We start from the raw sequence: 15,173 nt of genomic DNA, 5'->3' as shown, positions 1-15,173 counted from the left end.
CTACTGACTGAGCCATCTCACCAGGCTCATGTTCTTTATGACTTGGGTCTGTGTTCCACAATATAGACATGCACTTCCCCATTATGAACATCTCTGATCCTATTTCTTTTACTTTAGTGAAATAAGGTTTCTGTCCACAAAAGACAGAAAAAGATCTAGACTGCTAGTTTCAGAGATAAGTCATGAATTGCTCTGACTTTGTTTTTATATTACCATTCAGATGAAAGGTACATATGGGCTGTCATGTTTATGTGAGTGGCCTATTACCTTGTAAATTATCTCTGTACCTCATCAATACTGCTGTGACTACTAAATGAACAGGGAGAACTTGAGAACAGTTAGGTTATAAAAGAGCAGAGCTAAATAAATCATACTGGTAAGTAATTGCGAAGAAAAGTTAACTGGGAGTTAGTATCTAGGTGTCTGCTTCTGCCTCATCCCTAGGGCATAGGTAGGAGTTAAGAGTTGGAGGGACCAGCCAAGAGCTATGGCAGTGTTTATACCAGGTCCTCATTTGAGTCTGTCATTCTCCTTATCTTGGTAGTCCTCTGGGGGAGAAATATAAGAGGAAAAATAAGAAAGGTTGGTTATTTTTATAGGGTTCAGTGACATTGTAGACACCAAGCCATGTAATTATCATTATTTATATTAGTACTGTAATGTCCTTCCTCATATAAACGCCACCATCTTGGTGGCACAATTAAGTATAACCATCTTTCTTTGCACACATGTGGGTCAGGCAGCTTCAATGTGCATAATGCTAAGTATGTGACTACCTGCATCTCCAGTGGGAACTAGGTCTCCGTGTGTTCCCAGGCTTCACTTGGATCATGGTGATTCTTTGCAAGCCTTCCTGTTTAAAGACAAACCCTCCTGTATAGTTGCTTTACATTTAAAGTATGGCTTCTCTCAGGAAGCCATTAGCCCATTCCTACTTCTTTGCAACAGAGAGAACAAGGGAGAGGGTCCAGACATACCTCCAGCCTCAATCACAGGAAGCCATAGCCGTGAAAGACTATCAAAGGAAATGCTGAGTGTAGTTCTCCAGACTTTCATGTTTTCATAGGCTGTCATCAGGCCTTTCTTGGGAGCTTTGACACCATTTTGAAATGTTCCAGGAATAAATAGCATGGCTTTTCCTACTGGGTGGCTTACCTGCCATTGCATCTATTGATCAGGGTTCAGATTATAACCACTAGTTATTGTGTCTTCAGAAAAGTGATCAAACTGGGAACAAATGAATGATGAGTGAAATAGAGACACTTTGTTGAAAAAGAAAGGCGTTCTAGAAAATGGGCATTGGCTAGATAGTATGGTGCAGGCAAGTCACCAAAAAGCTACAGTCCTCTAGTGCCATCAGTTATTTTGAGGTTATTTACAAAACCATTTTGCTTGACTGTGGATATCACAGGGCTTTTCTCACACATGATATTGTTTTCTATTTAGTGTGTGTGTGTGTGTGTGTGTGTGTGTGTGTCTGTGTGTAGTCCTAATGGGGATGAGTTTCCAGTCTTCCTACAGCTAGCTTCTTTTACATTTGAATTTTTATGCCTCTTTCTCCAACTCTGCTTTCCCATGACAACTACTTTGTTTTCTACATTATGGGTACTCTGTAAATACCACAGAATTTTAAATTTAAAAAAATCAGTTTAATTAAATTCAGTTGATAAACTTTTACTGTGTTAAGTGAGGAAAATGAAAGTATTAATGAGAGAGTCACTAGCTTTTTCATACTTACACTTCTTAACTATGTGGTTTTGCAGGGGAAGCTGAAAAGATGAAGTGATGAAGTTTAAGGACAGATAGATTTAATTTTTCCCACTAAAAAGTAAAATAGCTTATGTTCCCATGAGATGATCTGATCTACTCTTCCAGGGCTGGAGAAGATGACAAGAAAACCTAGTTAATATATTTTGTTCATAATCTGCTTGATAAAGTAGGCTTAACATCTGGCATTGATATCACAGTCATTTAAGAATACTCAATGTCTGTTACTAGGGTGATATCTTTTTCTGAGTCTTCTGCTCATTTTGTTTTCCTCTTTTCTCTCTTAAGAGTCACCTGAAATTCTAACCATTGACGAAGAAGTGGAAGAAACAGAGTCTTGGGCAAAGCCTCTCATCCACCTTTGGCAGACAAAGTCTCCTAACTTTATGGCTGAACAGGAGTATAATGCAGCTGTGGCAAAAATAGAACCACACTGTGCAATTTGTACTCTGCTCATGCCATACTACAAGGTAATTTGGAGTGTGGCTACCAATGTATCCTTCTACTGTGGTACTTTCTTAAGGGCTTTTAATGAGCTTGTCTTTAGTGTTTGTTTATATTAGTGCATTTTAGAAACTTGCAATTCTAAATCCAATTATTTTACTAAAAGGCACCAAACTTCTAACTTAAAGCCTGGAAACAAAACATTTTATAGAAAAAAAATATACTTAATATTTTTTTAAAATTGAAAGTACTCTTCAATAATATGGATATCAGTGCCCTTCCCTCCCCTTTTCTTTTTCACTTTTCCATCTGAAACATGCCAAAGACACACCCAAGACTCACTACAAACTGTGTATTTATTCACTATTATCAGACTACTATGCTTGTTGATTCCATCATTATTTCATGCATGTCATTCTGACAGCATCTTAACTCAGGCATGAGTGTATTCTTCTGAATACACACAAGAAAGAGCTCTTGAATGCTGTATAAATTACATTGTGTGCTTTAAGGTACAATATATTAGAAAACCCACTAATATGATCATTATTTTTAAGTTGTGATGTGAGATTTTCCTCTTTATGCAATGAATATGTTCTGTTGTCATTGGTTAATAAACTGCTTTCCAACAAAGTTGTGTTTTCCCTGATAGAGTCATAAAGACTTCATTCAAGATCATGAATTTCTAAAAGTGTCATGTAATAGTTATTTAATTTGGATATTTTAGAACTGGAAAGAGTGAAATTTCGTCATTTTCAACATTGTGATTAGTAGTTTATTTACTTTTTGTTTTCCTTTTTTTAATCTGTTAAATATTTACTTTTATTGATTCTTATTTAAGCATTCTTTTTTACCTGTGAGTTTTCTTGGCTTATGTTGCCACCTCCTAAGCAGCTTAGGCTACAAAACCTTTACACAAAGAAGAATGTCAACATGTAAGTTGACAGGTTATAATAATATAATAATAAAAATATTCCTTATTATAAGAATTTTAGAAGTTGATTTATTTAAGATCTAGGAAATAATGAAGGTAATCCATTAGCTGTAATTTCCCCGTGTTTGCTGAATGATGACAGTCATATCTGGCACATCATTCTTATCTGACCACATATGCCAGTATGTCTCCTGTATGTCAAGCTTTCTCTGGAGTTTAAACTGCTGCTCATAGAAAACCTGGGCATTTATATATATTCTTTGAAGTATATCCACATAATATTTTTAAATAAGCCAAAACAGGCATTAGCCTAGTACAAGTAGATCATTGACAAGTGTAAGCAAAAGGAACTGTGCATTCCTGAAGTATTTTGGAGCACCACAGTTTAAAGAGTTCCTTACAGTATTGTATGAAACCACAGTTCTTTATTCTTACTGACTGATTTCTGAATGGGAGTCTTTAGAGGAGCATTGGTAAAATGCTGCTAGTTAAATTAAAGAAAACAATGAGAAGTTGTAATTTAGCGGCTAGAACAGGTGTAAAAGGATTAATGAATAAAAGCTGAGCTCCTTCATGTCTTTAATCATATATGTATATGTGTGTGTATGTGTATATGTATATGTATATGTTATCTTTTCAGCCTGAGAGCAGCAAAGAAGAAAATGATTCTAGATGGGAGACAACAGTAAATGAAGTGGTTATATCTGGAAGAAAGACTAAACCCATTATTCCAGAGATGTGTTTTATTTATAGTGAAGAAAATATAGAATATTCCCCCCCAAATGCCTTTCTTGAAGAGGATGGAACAAGCCTTCTGATTTCCTGTGCCAAGTGCTTCGTGCGGGTTCATGCAAGTAAATAAATCTATGGTTTTCCAGCCCCTGGATTTTCAGTATTTTACATAGCCCCTATAAATCACCTCATTATAACCTGGCAATTTACATGTTAACATTCTTCTTTGTGCCAAGGTCTTGTATCCTAAGCTGTTCAGGAGGTTACTACATAAGCCAGTTGGCCAGCCATTTTCTTGTGTTCCCCCTTCTGTAGTGCTAGGGTTGCAGATGTGTACCACCATGCCTGGATTTATGTGGTAGTGAGATTGAGCCCAGGACTTCGTGCATAGGAGGCACAGCCTGCCAGTAGAGCTGCATTTCTAGTCTTCTTATGAATATTCTTAATGGCTTTCGTTAAGATTATGAGTAGAGATAATCATCCTTTTCTCCAATTTTATGAAGCCTTGGTGAAGAGAAGATCTGAGTATTTAATGTCATGAATCAAGGTGACATCATCATGGAGCTCCTTCACTTATTTGAATTTTGTATTTTCATGATACTAGATTGAGAAAATTTAATTCCATCTTTAGTTTTGATTGAAGACTATTTTTATGACTTTTTAAGACTCATTTTGTATGTTCCACAACTTAATATATTGAATTAAATATTTTTCCTCATAAAGATATAGAAATTCCATTATAGTAGTTGGGATCCATATGTTTCACATTTTTTTTTATTTTTAAATAGGTATATATTTGTAAACATTGGTTTACCACATAATTCCCTTAGAATATAGAGGGAAATTCATTACATATTACAAATCTATTGCAAAGTTTTTCAACGTTCCTGATTTTTCTCAATTACATTTATCTGTTTTGGGGGCATTGTTAGTTTTTTCCTTTTATCTTTTATTGGTAGGGACCAAACAAGAGCCTCATGCATGCTAAATGTTTCTTGTGCCACTGAACCACATCCCAGACTCTTAATCCCAATTCTTTTTTTCTCATTTTATTTTTTATAATTTTATTAGATGCATGAGTATTTTGCTTATATGTATATATGTATTCTGCATGAAGGGTTGGTGCCTCGGGAAGTCAGAGGTAGGAATTGATGCTAGGAATCAAATCTGGATCCTCTGCCAGGGCAACAAGTTCTCTGAAGTACAGTAATAGCAATCTTTTTATACTGATATAGCTTTGGAAGATATAACACACACACACACAGATATATGTATGTACATTATTTTACCATACATTTCTATATATAGCCAAGACACAAACCCTAGTCAACGATAAATATATATTCAGCCTTGTTTTCTAAAGTCACCAGCTATGCATTCTCACCATTCTAATTCCATGAACATGATTGAATTCAACATTTGGTTTGACTTGGTTACATATGATATGGTTTTCTTTGATGCATTACATGTCTGAAATTTTTCTTTTTCTGTCTCTATTATCACATTTTGGTGTTAAAATTTACTCATTTATTGCTTTCAAATGCTTCTATTTTAGGAATTAAGGATACTGTGCATTTCCCCCACTGCTTATTTGCTTTCTCTTATATCATGTCCTCTTTTTTTCCTTTCCCATTCTTGTTTCCTATTCTCTTTCCAAGAATTTTTCTTTATAGGTGGCAGACTATGTACATACTATATTCTTCTGTCTAAGTATTCTCAAATACTAATAATATACATGCTAGTTTGTTTATTTGTTGATAGATTTGCTTACTCATTTATTTGGTGCTGAAATTTTAACTTGGTAACATTTGTAATATTATGCAATTACTACAACTATTTGCACCATCTTTCCTCTTCACACTTAGTTTAGGCATTGATTAAGCAAACACTGAATTGAAAACTTTTTTTTTTTTTTTTACTAATCGTGGACTGTGCAGCCTTTGCCCCAATGACTGAAATACATGTCAAACTTTATTAGCATTTCCCAAAACAGCTTTATGAGTTGCAACTTATTTTGAAATATTTATGTAAAAGTGACAATGTTAAAATTACAGTTTGAAATTTTACTTTTATCCTTCCAAGAATTATCTCTATGATAATATTAATATATACACTCTGAAGCTTGGTGTTCTGGTGTGCCTCTTGACCTAGTTCTCAGGAAGCTACGGGAAGAGAATCAAAAGTTTTATTCAACCTGGAGTGTATAGTGAAAACTCTTATAGAAGATTCCAAATAAATAAGCTTTTTAGATGAATCAGTTGCTTTGCACGCCTGACTTTCTGTGTTTCATTGTCACAACCTATAAAATAACCTTAGAACCTTGTTCTCTGACCTCCACATAATTGCTATGGTATGCATGGGTCCACACTGTTACACATACATCATACATACACACTAAAACTAACAAATAAAACAGACACAAAGCCAAATCCCAACTAGAAAAAAACTTGTTTCATGTTTGGGGAACTGATAGATTAATAAATTATAAGATATGTGAATCAGAGGTAACTTCGATAGAGGCTTACCTACATTTTTGGTATGCTAGGCACTGAATAACTTCATTTGTTTATTTTTGAAATATGTATGTTTTCCATACTCGATATTTTACATAATTCCTTTTTGCATACTAGACAGTCTATCCCTGATTTGTAACCTGAAGCATCTTTGTACTTTTTATTTTGGAACTCTCTTACTTGATTACATAGATTAGCTTTGAGCTCACTATAGAGGAGGAGGAGGTTGTGTAGGACTAGAGTATGTGATCCCTATGTCTCAGCTTCCTGGTAGTTGGGCATCATAGGTTTTTTATACCAGGGTGTCTGACATTTTAAAGATGCAAGGGACTGAATGCATATTTCCATGTTATTATATTGTAGGTTGTTATGGTATCCCTTCTCATGATGTCTGTGATGGATGGCTGTGTGCCCGGTGCAAAAGAAATGCATGGACTGCAGTAAGTAGATTTTAACATTGTGCTATTTCTCCTCTCTCTGTGCCCACTGTGATCATGGCTAAATCTATTGGAATGGTAAAATGTGTACATGTTATCATGTACATTTATCCCCTCTCTCTCCTAGCCATACTACTGAACAGCTTTGTAGCCATTCTAGAATGTTTAGGTGATATTCTAGGTGTCATTATACTTCAGATCTCATGAACACCCTACTTCCTCAAGTCCACATTTATATTTCCAAGACTAGATTGTTTTTATTTAATTTTCTTACACAGTTTGAAATTCTTAGACATAATTCTGATATTCAAGAGAGGTATCTTCATGGATCCTTGAAGAAACCACAATGCTGCAATTTTCCAACCAAGAAGAAACTTTCCCTTTGTTCTTTTCATTCACACCTTAAAATATGTGACTGGAATACCTACTCTATGGAAGTCATTACTGTAAACTTTTAACAGAATGTTAACTAGTATTGATTCTTCATTTAAAGACCATAAATTTCTCTTGGTCTAAGTTACTGTTTTCTAAAAATGCCTTTAGAAGTTTACTTTCAACTGTCTTTGATTTTTGTTTTGTTAATCTACCATACCATATAAATTTTCCATTTAACTGTGTTCTGTTAGATTGCAGTACTATGTTCCTCAGTGATGATTTCACAGCACATATTAATCAGTGGCTAGGATTAGCAGTTGCTCTATTCTTTAGCAGTGCTAATGATAAATTGCTATAAGTAAATTTCCTATAAGTTAAATTCTTAATCGCTGCTATGATGAATATGAATAGGAAGAACTTATCACAATTGTAGAACTAGGTTTTAACTATGGAAACATACAAGTTGGCTAAACTGAAGGCAACTCAGAAATCTTTCAGGATGATTTCATTTTTACTGTTTACTTTGACCAGTGAGAGAAAGAAGGAGAAAGATATGACCACCTTTTGTGAAATACTCTTTATTGTTCAAATATTATGGCCTATTTGATATCCAATGTAATTGCTCCCATTTAGAAAGCTTTCTCATTTTTAGGCCTGGAAAAATTTGTTTTGAATTTTCCCTGTTACAATCAGTTAGGCAAACAAAGTCTAAGTAAATGAGCAACATCTAAGATAATCAGAAATCTCTGCTTTTAGGCAGTATACCCAGTTCTTATTGACAGGTGGCTATTGCTATCCAGTCTCTTATCTGGTTTTTGACCCAATGGGAAGGAAGTCTTTTTAAGTCATTTTGATAGCTGATATTCCTTTACTTACCTTTAAGAACCAGAAAAGAATTTATGAATCAAATTCAACAAGATATTGAGATCTCTCTGTTTATGAATGGCCAAGCTCCTGTCTTTCTCTGGTACTATTGATCTTTGCATACTAGAACCAGAAAATCAGGGGAAGGCTCCCCCATGCTAGTTCTGATCTACTATGCTTGTTTAATGTGGGATATTTTTAAAATAGCTCAGAGTCACCATTCTTCAGAATTGATTTAAAACCCTTAAACTTTATAGTATATATGAAGCTATGTTAGTTGCTTTTGGACTGTAAAGCATAGGGTAACATACCACTTTCCAATGATTTTCAAACTGAGATAACTTCTCATCATTTCATTGAAATGACCTGTGTAGATGGAGTGGCTAGCTTTACCCAAAATAATTACATGGAAACTGTATTCATTTAAACATTGTCTGGCCCATTTGTTTTAGCCTCTTATTATCTAATTTTCACATCTTGCTTTAACCCATATTGAGTAATCTGTGTAGCACCACGAGGTGGTAGCTTACCTGGAGAGATCTTAACCCTTGTCCATCTTGGAGAGGAGAGGCATGGAGATTTACTATGGTGACAGCCTGAAGTGTCTGCCTCACTGCCTTTTACCCAGCATTCTGTTCTGTTTACTCTGCCTACCTAATTTTCTGTCCTATTAAAGGGCCAAGGCAGTTTCTTTATTAACCAATGAAAGTAACACATAGACACTCCTTGATCAGACCTGAATTCACATCGAATTCCTCATTTTATAGTTTATTCATTTCAAATAAGCTCTTTCTAAAAAGATTCATTCTCATTTCTCATGAGAAATAATTGAGTTGTTTTCCAAATATTATGTAAAAATGCTGACAGAATTGATAGTTTGAGTTAATGTAGGCCTGGATTTTCCAATATTATCTTTTAGTAAATACTTATGATTTTGTTGAATTTTTTGACTCAAATGTTTGTGTTTTTAAGGAATTCTTTATATTGACATCTTCAGGAAACATTCTCCTATAGTCAGCTTTATATTCAAATGTAGTTGTCCAACTCCTTGGACAAGAAGCTCTGAGAGACTTCATGGGAATCTGATAGTTCAGCTGTGGTCAGATAATATTTCATTGCTGGCCTGTATATCACAAAATCTCATTCTTACTTATTTCCTATTACTTTTAATATGCCTTTTGAAAATAAAATTTATTCAGAATACAGAATATCCCTATAGTATATTAATCTTGGGTTTTATAATCATATAGCAAGTATAATTTTTCTAATAATTTTCTTTTATGGTAAATTAAGTTTTGAAAACCTTGTATTCATATTTGTAAAGTATGTGGCCATTTTTTGTAGTAGTCTACTTTTTACTTTTACCATTAAATGCCCAGAACACAGCATTTCATCGTCCTGTCCCCTATTTACTTAACATGCTTTATCACACCCTTCTCATCAATGTTTACTGAGCTCTGAGAGTTGATATAAATAAGTTCTTAGGACTGAGCAGTCACCATCACTTATTCTTATAAATTTTGACAGCTATGTGTCTTTGCAATGATTATTATCCACTGCAAAAGGAAGGTTCTCTGACCAACGTTGAAAACAGCATCAATCAATAGATATAATCATAAATATTTAGGAAGCAGTGTGACAGTGTCCCTTTAGCAAAACAACAGTAGTAGGTTTGATTAAAAAGATTATGACCTCCCCAACATTTGACCAGGTTTACAGTACCAGACATAAATTCCTTCTGGTTGAAGAGGCCTCAAATCCAATCAGAAAGCAAGTGGTTCCTCCAGTACTCACTCTATTATTGCACTGAGGGGCATGTTTTGTCTGATCACTCAGTACTGTCAAATTCAGCATTGAATAAAACAGGTGATGGCATTTCTCCTTCAGTGGTCTGAATAGCACCTTTTGGCACTGTAAAAAGTAGCTAGTGGAGTGGAGGTTTCCGGATCACTTCCAGCTTGATATCTTTATGTGTTATAAGCAAAATGTGTTGTTTTCAGTAGCAAGGTAATAAAATCTAGCTGTGGTGGCTAACTGAAAAGCAAGGGTATAGCCTATGTTCTTTTGGATGCCTCTGGGACTTCTGATGATTAATTCTTTGTGTAGTGAGATGTTCATTTCATAATCCATGTCTGTTGATATATATTTTGTCTGTTAGTACTATTTGCCTCCATCCAAACTCTTTCAAAAAGAAAAAAGAAAAAAGAAACCATACATTGATGTAAAGAGATGCCCTGACCTAGGACACCTATAAAAGGACACCTATAATCATTTAATTGGATACTTGCTTATAGTTTCAGAGGGTTGGTCCATGATCATCATGGTGGAAAGCAGATAAGCATGGTGCTTTGAGCAAGAGCTGAGAGTTCATTTCTGATCTACAAGTTGGAGAGAGAGAGAGAGAGAGAGAGAGAGAGAGAGAGAGAGAGAGAGAGAGAGAGAGAGAGAGAGAGAGAGAGAGAGAGAGAGATTGAGGCTGGCTTGGAGTTTTGAATCCTCAAAGCCTAGCCCCCCAGTGGTTCACCTCTCCACAAAACCACACATCCTTATCCTTCTCTAGCAGTTCTAGTAACCTGAGAACACATATTCAAACATATAAGCCCATGGATGCCATTCTCTTTCAGACCACCACAGCTTATAAAGTAGTGGTTTTCATAAGGCTTTTTCATACATCCTTACTTTTTGTTTACCCATCCTTACCCCTCCTCTCCTGCATCCTGCTGTACATATCCTTGCTTAAGCCTTTATGCCTCCCCCATAATTTCATATCGCGTGTTTTCTACTCTCCCTTTCCCCCCTTTAAGATCCCTTTCCTTTTCCCCTTTCACATCCACTTTCTAGCTTCTTGGCCTCATCAGACATTCCAAATTAAAATACAAATCTTAAAAGTTCAGAGTTAGAATGCACACATTCTAAGAAAGAAAGCATGTATATTTGTTGTTCTGGTCATGGATTATCTCATTTGTTATAATAGTTTCATATCTATCTACTTTACTGAATTTTTCATAATTTCAGTTTTCCTTATAATGAAATAAAATTACATTTTCATCATCTATTTATCCTTATCACACTTGCTGGTCATTATGAATAGAGTATTCATATGTCTATGGAAGGTTATAGATTCCTTTGGATGTGTCCATAATTGAATAACAACTTCCATAGTGACTCCAGTCCTTACTATACCACCCAGTTTCCACTTCTACCACTGGAAGATAAGGTGTCCCTTTTCCTGACATTCTCACCAACGTTTGTGTCATTTGTTCTTGTTATATCCATTCTGACTGGGATAAAATGGAATCTCAAATAGGTTTTGTTTTGTTTTTAATGTTTGAAAATTTCATACATGTGTTTTGATCAAGTCATTATCCCTTTTTCTTTTCAAACTTCATGTGCGCTCCCCCCATTTATCATTTGTGAACTTTGTTTCAGCTTTACATATTTATGGTGCTTCATGTGGTAATTTAAACCCTAGATACAACATAAAATGATTAAATCTGGACAGTTAGCATTTTTTAACATATTTCAAGTAATTTTCTTAGGTGCTGGTATGAAAACTAAAAGCTAGAGTGTGCATACCAAGTGTATTGTAACTAGACTGTTCCCAGAGCCCCTAGATTTGAGTGTGTTTATATTTTAACTTTTATACACTTTTTATTTATTTATTAAAAATATCCGCCTCCTCCTATCCCCCCATTTCCCTCCCTCTCTCCCTACTCTCCCTCCCCTTCCCTCTTCCTCTACAGTACTAAGAGAAGTCAGGGTGCCCTGCCCTGTGGGAAGTCCAAGGCCCTCCCCCCTCCATCCAGGTCTAGGAAGGTGTGCATCCAAACAGAATAGGCTCCCAAAATATACAATTTTTTAGTTAAAAAATAATTACATATTTTTATCTTCACTTTCTTCGTCCAGCTCCTCCCAGCCATGCTTCTCAGTCCTCAAATTTATATCCTTTTTCTTTAAATATTTTTGTTACATATGTATAAATGTATGTATATATGTACAAACATATATATATATATATATATATATTTTTTCCCTTTGGAGTCTTTTTTGTCTTTATCGTTAGTTTCACGACTGACCGCCTTATATTTGATAACCAATAGGGTCACATCTCTGGGCATGGGTAGTTCTCCCAGCTGTCATAGTTGCCTATACTTCTTGTTAAATAGTGGGGCCCTGCAAAATTCCCTCTCTTCTGAGTTAACATGTTTATTGATATTGCCATTTTTTCCCATCTCACAGCTATCTGGGAGAGACTGTTTGACAGCAGACTTACTTGTATGCTGGCTCATGTAGTCTTTCCTCCTCTTCTTCCATTATGTTTCCTGAGCCATAGATGAAGGAAATAAGATTTAGGTGTATCCATTGGGGCTGAACTCCCCATGTTTTTTTTTTTTTTTTTTTTTTTTTTAATTTCTGCATTGTATCCATTTGTATTTTTTCTGGATACACGTCATTTGCTGTAAAGAAAAGCTTTTTGATGAGGAGTAGTAGTTACACTTATCTCTGGGTATACAGATGAGATGTAGAATGCAGTAAGGAATTGTGTTGCTCTATCAAAGTGGTGGTAGTAGATTTTACCTCTACGCTATGGCTTCACCAGCTTTGAGAAGTTGGTTATATTTCTAGTACTAAGCATGATTTCCTTCCCATTGAGTGGGTCTTACTTCCAATTAGACTTCAAATGTTGACTGCTACCCACATTTGAGTGGCACTTCTTGTATCTTCATGCATATGCATATCTTACCCTGCTAGTCTTTGTTGTAGTTTATAGACATTACAGCTGGGTAGGACTCCTAATTGTTTTCTACCCTTGGTTGCTTAGTATTTTATGGTCCTATGGAAACTGGATAGCCAGAATATAAAGTCATGAAATTTGAGGTAAATGATAGACCTAGAAAAAAATGTTATGTTGAACTATATCCAGAAAGACAAATGTTGCTTGTCTCTTATCTAGGTGTATCCTAGATGAAAAGCAGTTCCTACTTCCGAATCTTCAGAAGTATGACTACAATATGAGTAAGCACAGAAACCAGGAAAATGTTGAGGCCCTAGCCACTGGCAGGGCTTGGAGTGGCTCACGGAGCAGGGAGTTTGAGAGGAGAATAGCAGGATACAGGTTATATGAAAAGGAAGCAGAAAATGGGGGAGGATCCGGAACTGGGAACCGAGAAAGAGGTAGTCAGTACAGAACAAAAAAAGAGTGACAAATAGCACCAAGGTTATTTGATAAAGCCTCATGGAAATATACTATTTTAATTATATTCAATACATATAAGCACATTTGTGTGTGCACCCTATGCTTTACACACACACACACACACACACAGAGAGAGAGAGAGAGAGAGAGAGAGAGACAGAGAGAGAGAGAGAGACAGAGAGAGAGAGAGAGACAGACCGACATAGGTACATACCTCTTAAACAAGTTATGCCTTTTGGGCTGACAGTGCTCCACACAAGATTCATAGACTACGAGCTGAGCAGTGGCTAAGCGGCTAAGCGTGGCGCCTGCGTGTCCAGAGGTCCCAAGTTCGATTCCCGGCTGTAACAGAGTGGCTTTCCGCTGTCTGTCCCGTGTGCCTGCGCCCTCTTGTGGCGTGCGTGGGAAAAAAGATTCATAGACTAACAAAACACTGTCAGACACAAGAACCCTCCTTACAGTGATTGGTCAGAGTAATCCAAGTGGCTCACAAAGCAGTAGAGACTCTTTATAGCTCATGGTTGCCATTCAGAAGTTAGATGTTAACCCATATTTTTTAATATAGCACATACTTAAAACAGGATTTGGATGACTCAAATTGAGTTTAACCTGACACGCTAAGCCATGGGAGAAGTGGGAATGGAAAAAGAAAAACAAACCCTAATTAGCAAAGGTATCTCTAGAACAGAAAAGTTTATGGTCTGTGGTCTGGAATTATGCTTCCACATCTTTTTATCTATCATCTATCTATCCTCTCTCTCTCTCTCTCTCTCTCTCTCTCTCTCTCTCTCTCTCTCTCTCTCTCTCTCTCTCTCTCTCTCTCTCTCTCTGTCTATTTAGTGTGGGGGGTAGTATTTGTTTTTGTTTATAAACTCTCTGAGTATACTTAGTGCTATTCATGGATTTGGAACCATCTACTACATCTTTGAGGAAAACTGACTCTCCTCCTCAAGGAGCCATCATTTACCAATAGCTTCTGGCTTACGGGTGGAACTTCACAAGCCTTTCACTGTTACTGGACAATTTTTCAGTGGCTTGGTCTTGTATAGGTACTAAGTATAACAGTCATAGGTGTTGTGATTTCATGCGTGCTATAGTGCTGTCATGTCCAGCAATTATTTCTGCCTCTTATAATCTTCCTGTTCCCACTTCCACTCTGATTCATGAACATTCGTGGTGATGGAGGTGGGATATGATGTAGATGTCTCCCCTTTAAAGTCGGGCACTCTACAGTCTTCTGTTCTCTGCAAATTGACTAGTTGTGGATATCTGTTTGAAAGTTTTTATAGAAGACTTCGAGACCTTTGGATAGATTTATTCTAATATTTTTTTTTTCTTTTTTCTTTTTTGGTTTTTCGAGACAGGGTCTCTCTGCAGCTTTTTTAGAGCCTGTCCTGGAACTAGCTCTAATATGTTTTTGTTTGCTTATTTGATCTTGTTTTTTTCTTTTGAAGCTAGTGCAAATAGGAATGTTTTCCAGATGTTTTTATTATTGTCATAAAGAAAGGTTACTGACTTTTGTGTGTAAATTTTGTGTCCTGTCACTTTTTAAAAAATGTTTATTATCTCAAAGAATATGCTTTTAGAATAGAGTCTCTCGTGTATAGATTTACATATTTTGTAAACTGAAATTCTTTTGACTTCTTTCCTATTTTTGTCCTTCTTATTTCCTTTTATTATCTTACTGTTCTACCTAAGACTTAAGTATCATATTGAAAAAGAGTGAAAAAAATATACTCTTGCTTTAGGTGTTAAGGGTAATGTTGGCAATAGATTTTAAACCCACACACACATTCCTTTTAGGACTTTAATATGAAGGAATGCTGGATGTTATGAAAAACTGTTTCTGTGTCTACTGAAATGACTATGTGATTTCCTTTCTTGAATCTATTTTTTATCTTTATAACGGT

General features: G+C 35.8%; 1 protein-coding gene across 2 annotated transcripts in view; it reads left to right on the top strand.

Annotated features, from left to right (window-relative positions):
- Window positions 1-15,173, top strand: part of Kdm4c (lysine demethylase 4C) — a 191,437-nt gene that overhangs the window by 120,059 nt on the left and 56,205 nt on the right. For both annotated transcript variants that reach the window (XM_038332920.2, XM_038332922.1), the window contains exons 13-15: window positions 2,056-2,237; window positions 3,786-3,999; window positions 6,754-6,830. In XM_038332920.2, coding sequence (XP_038188848.1) covers window positions 2,056-2,237; window positions 3,786-3,999; window positions 6,754-6,830 — 473 coding nt within the window. The remainder of the gene's footprint in view (window positions 1-2,055; window positions 2,238-3,785; window positions 4,000-6,753; window positions 6,831-15,173) is intronic.

This window comes from Arvicola amphibius, chromosome 6, assembly GCF_903992535.2.
Source record: "Arvicola amphibius chromosome 6, mArvAmp1.2, whole genome shotgun sequence".
Taxonomy (NCBI): domain Eukaryota; kingdom Metazoa; phylum Chordata; class Mammalia; order Rodentia; family Cricetidae; genus Arvicola; species Arvicola amphibius.
The sequence above is the reverse complement of the archived record's forward strand: the minus strand, read 5'-3'. Positions and strand labels throughout refer to the sequence as shown.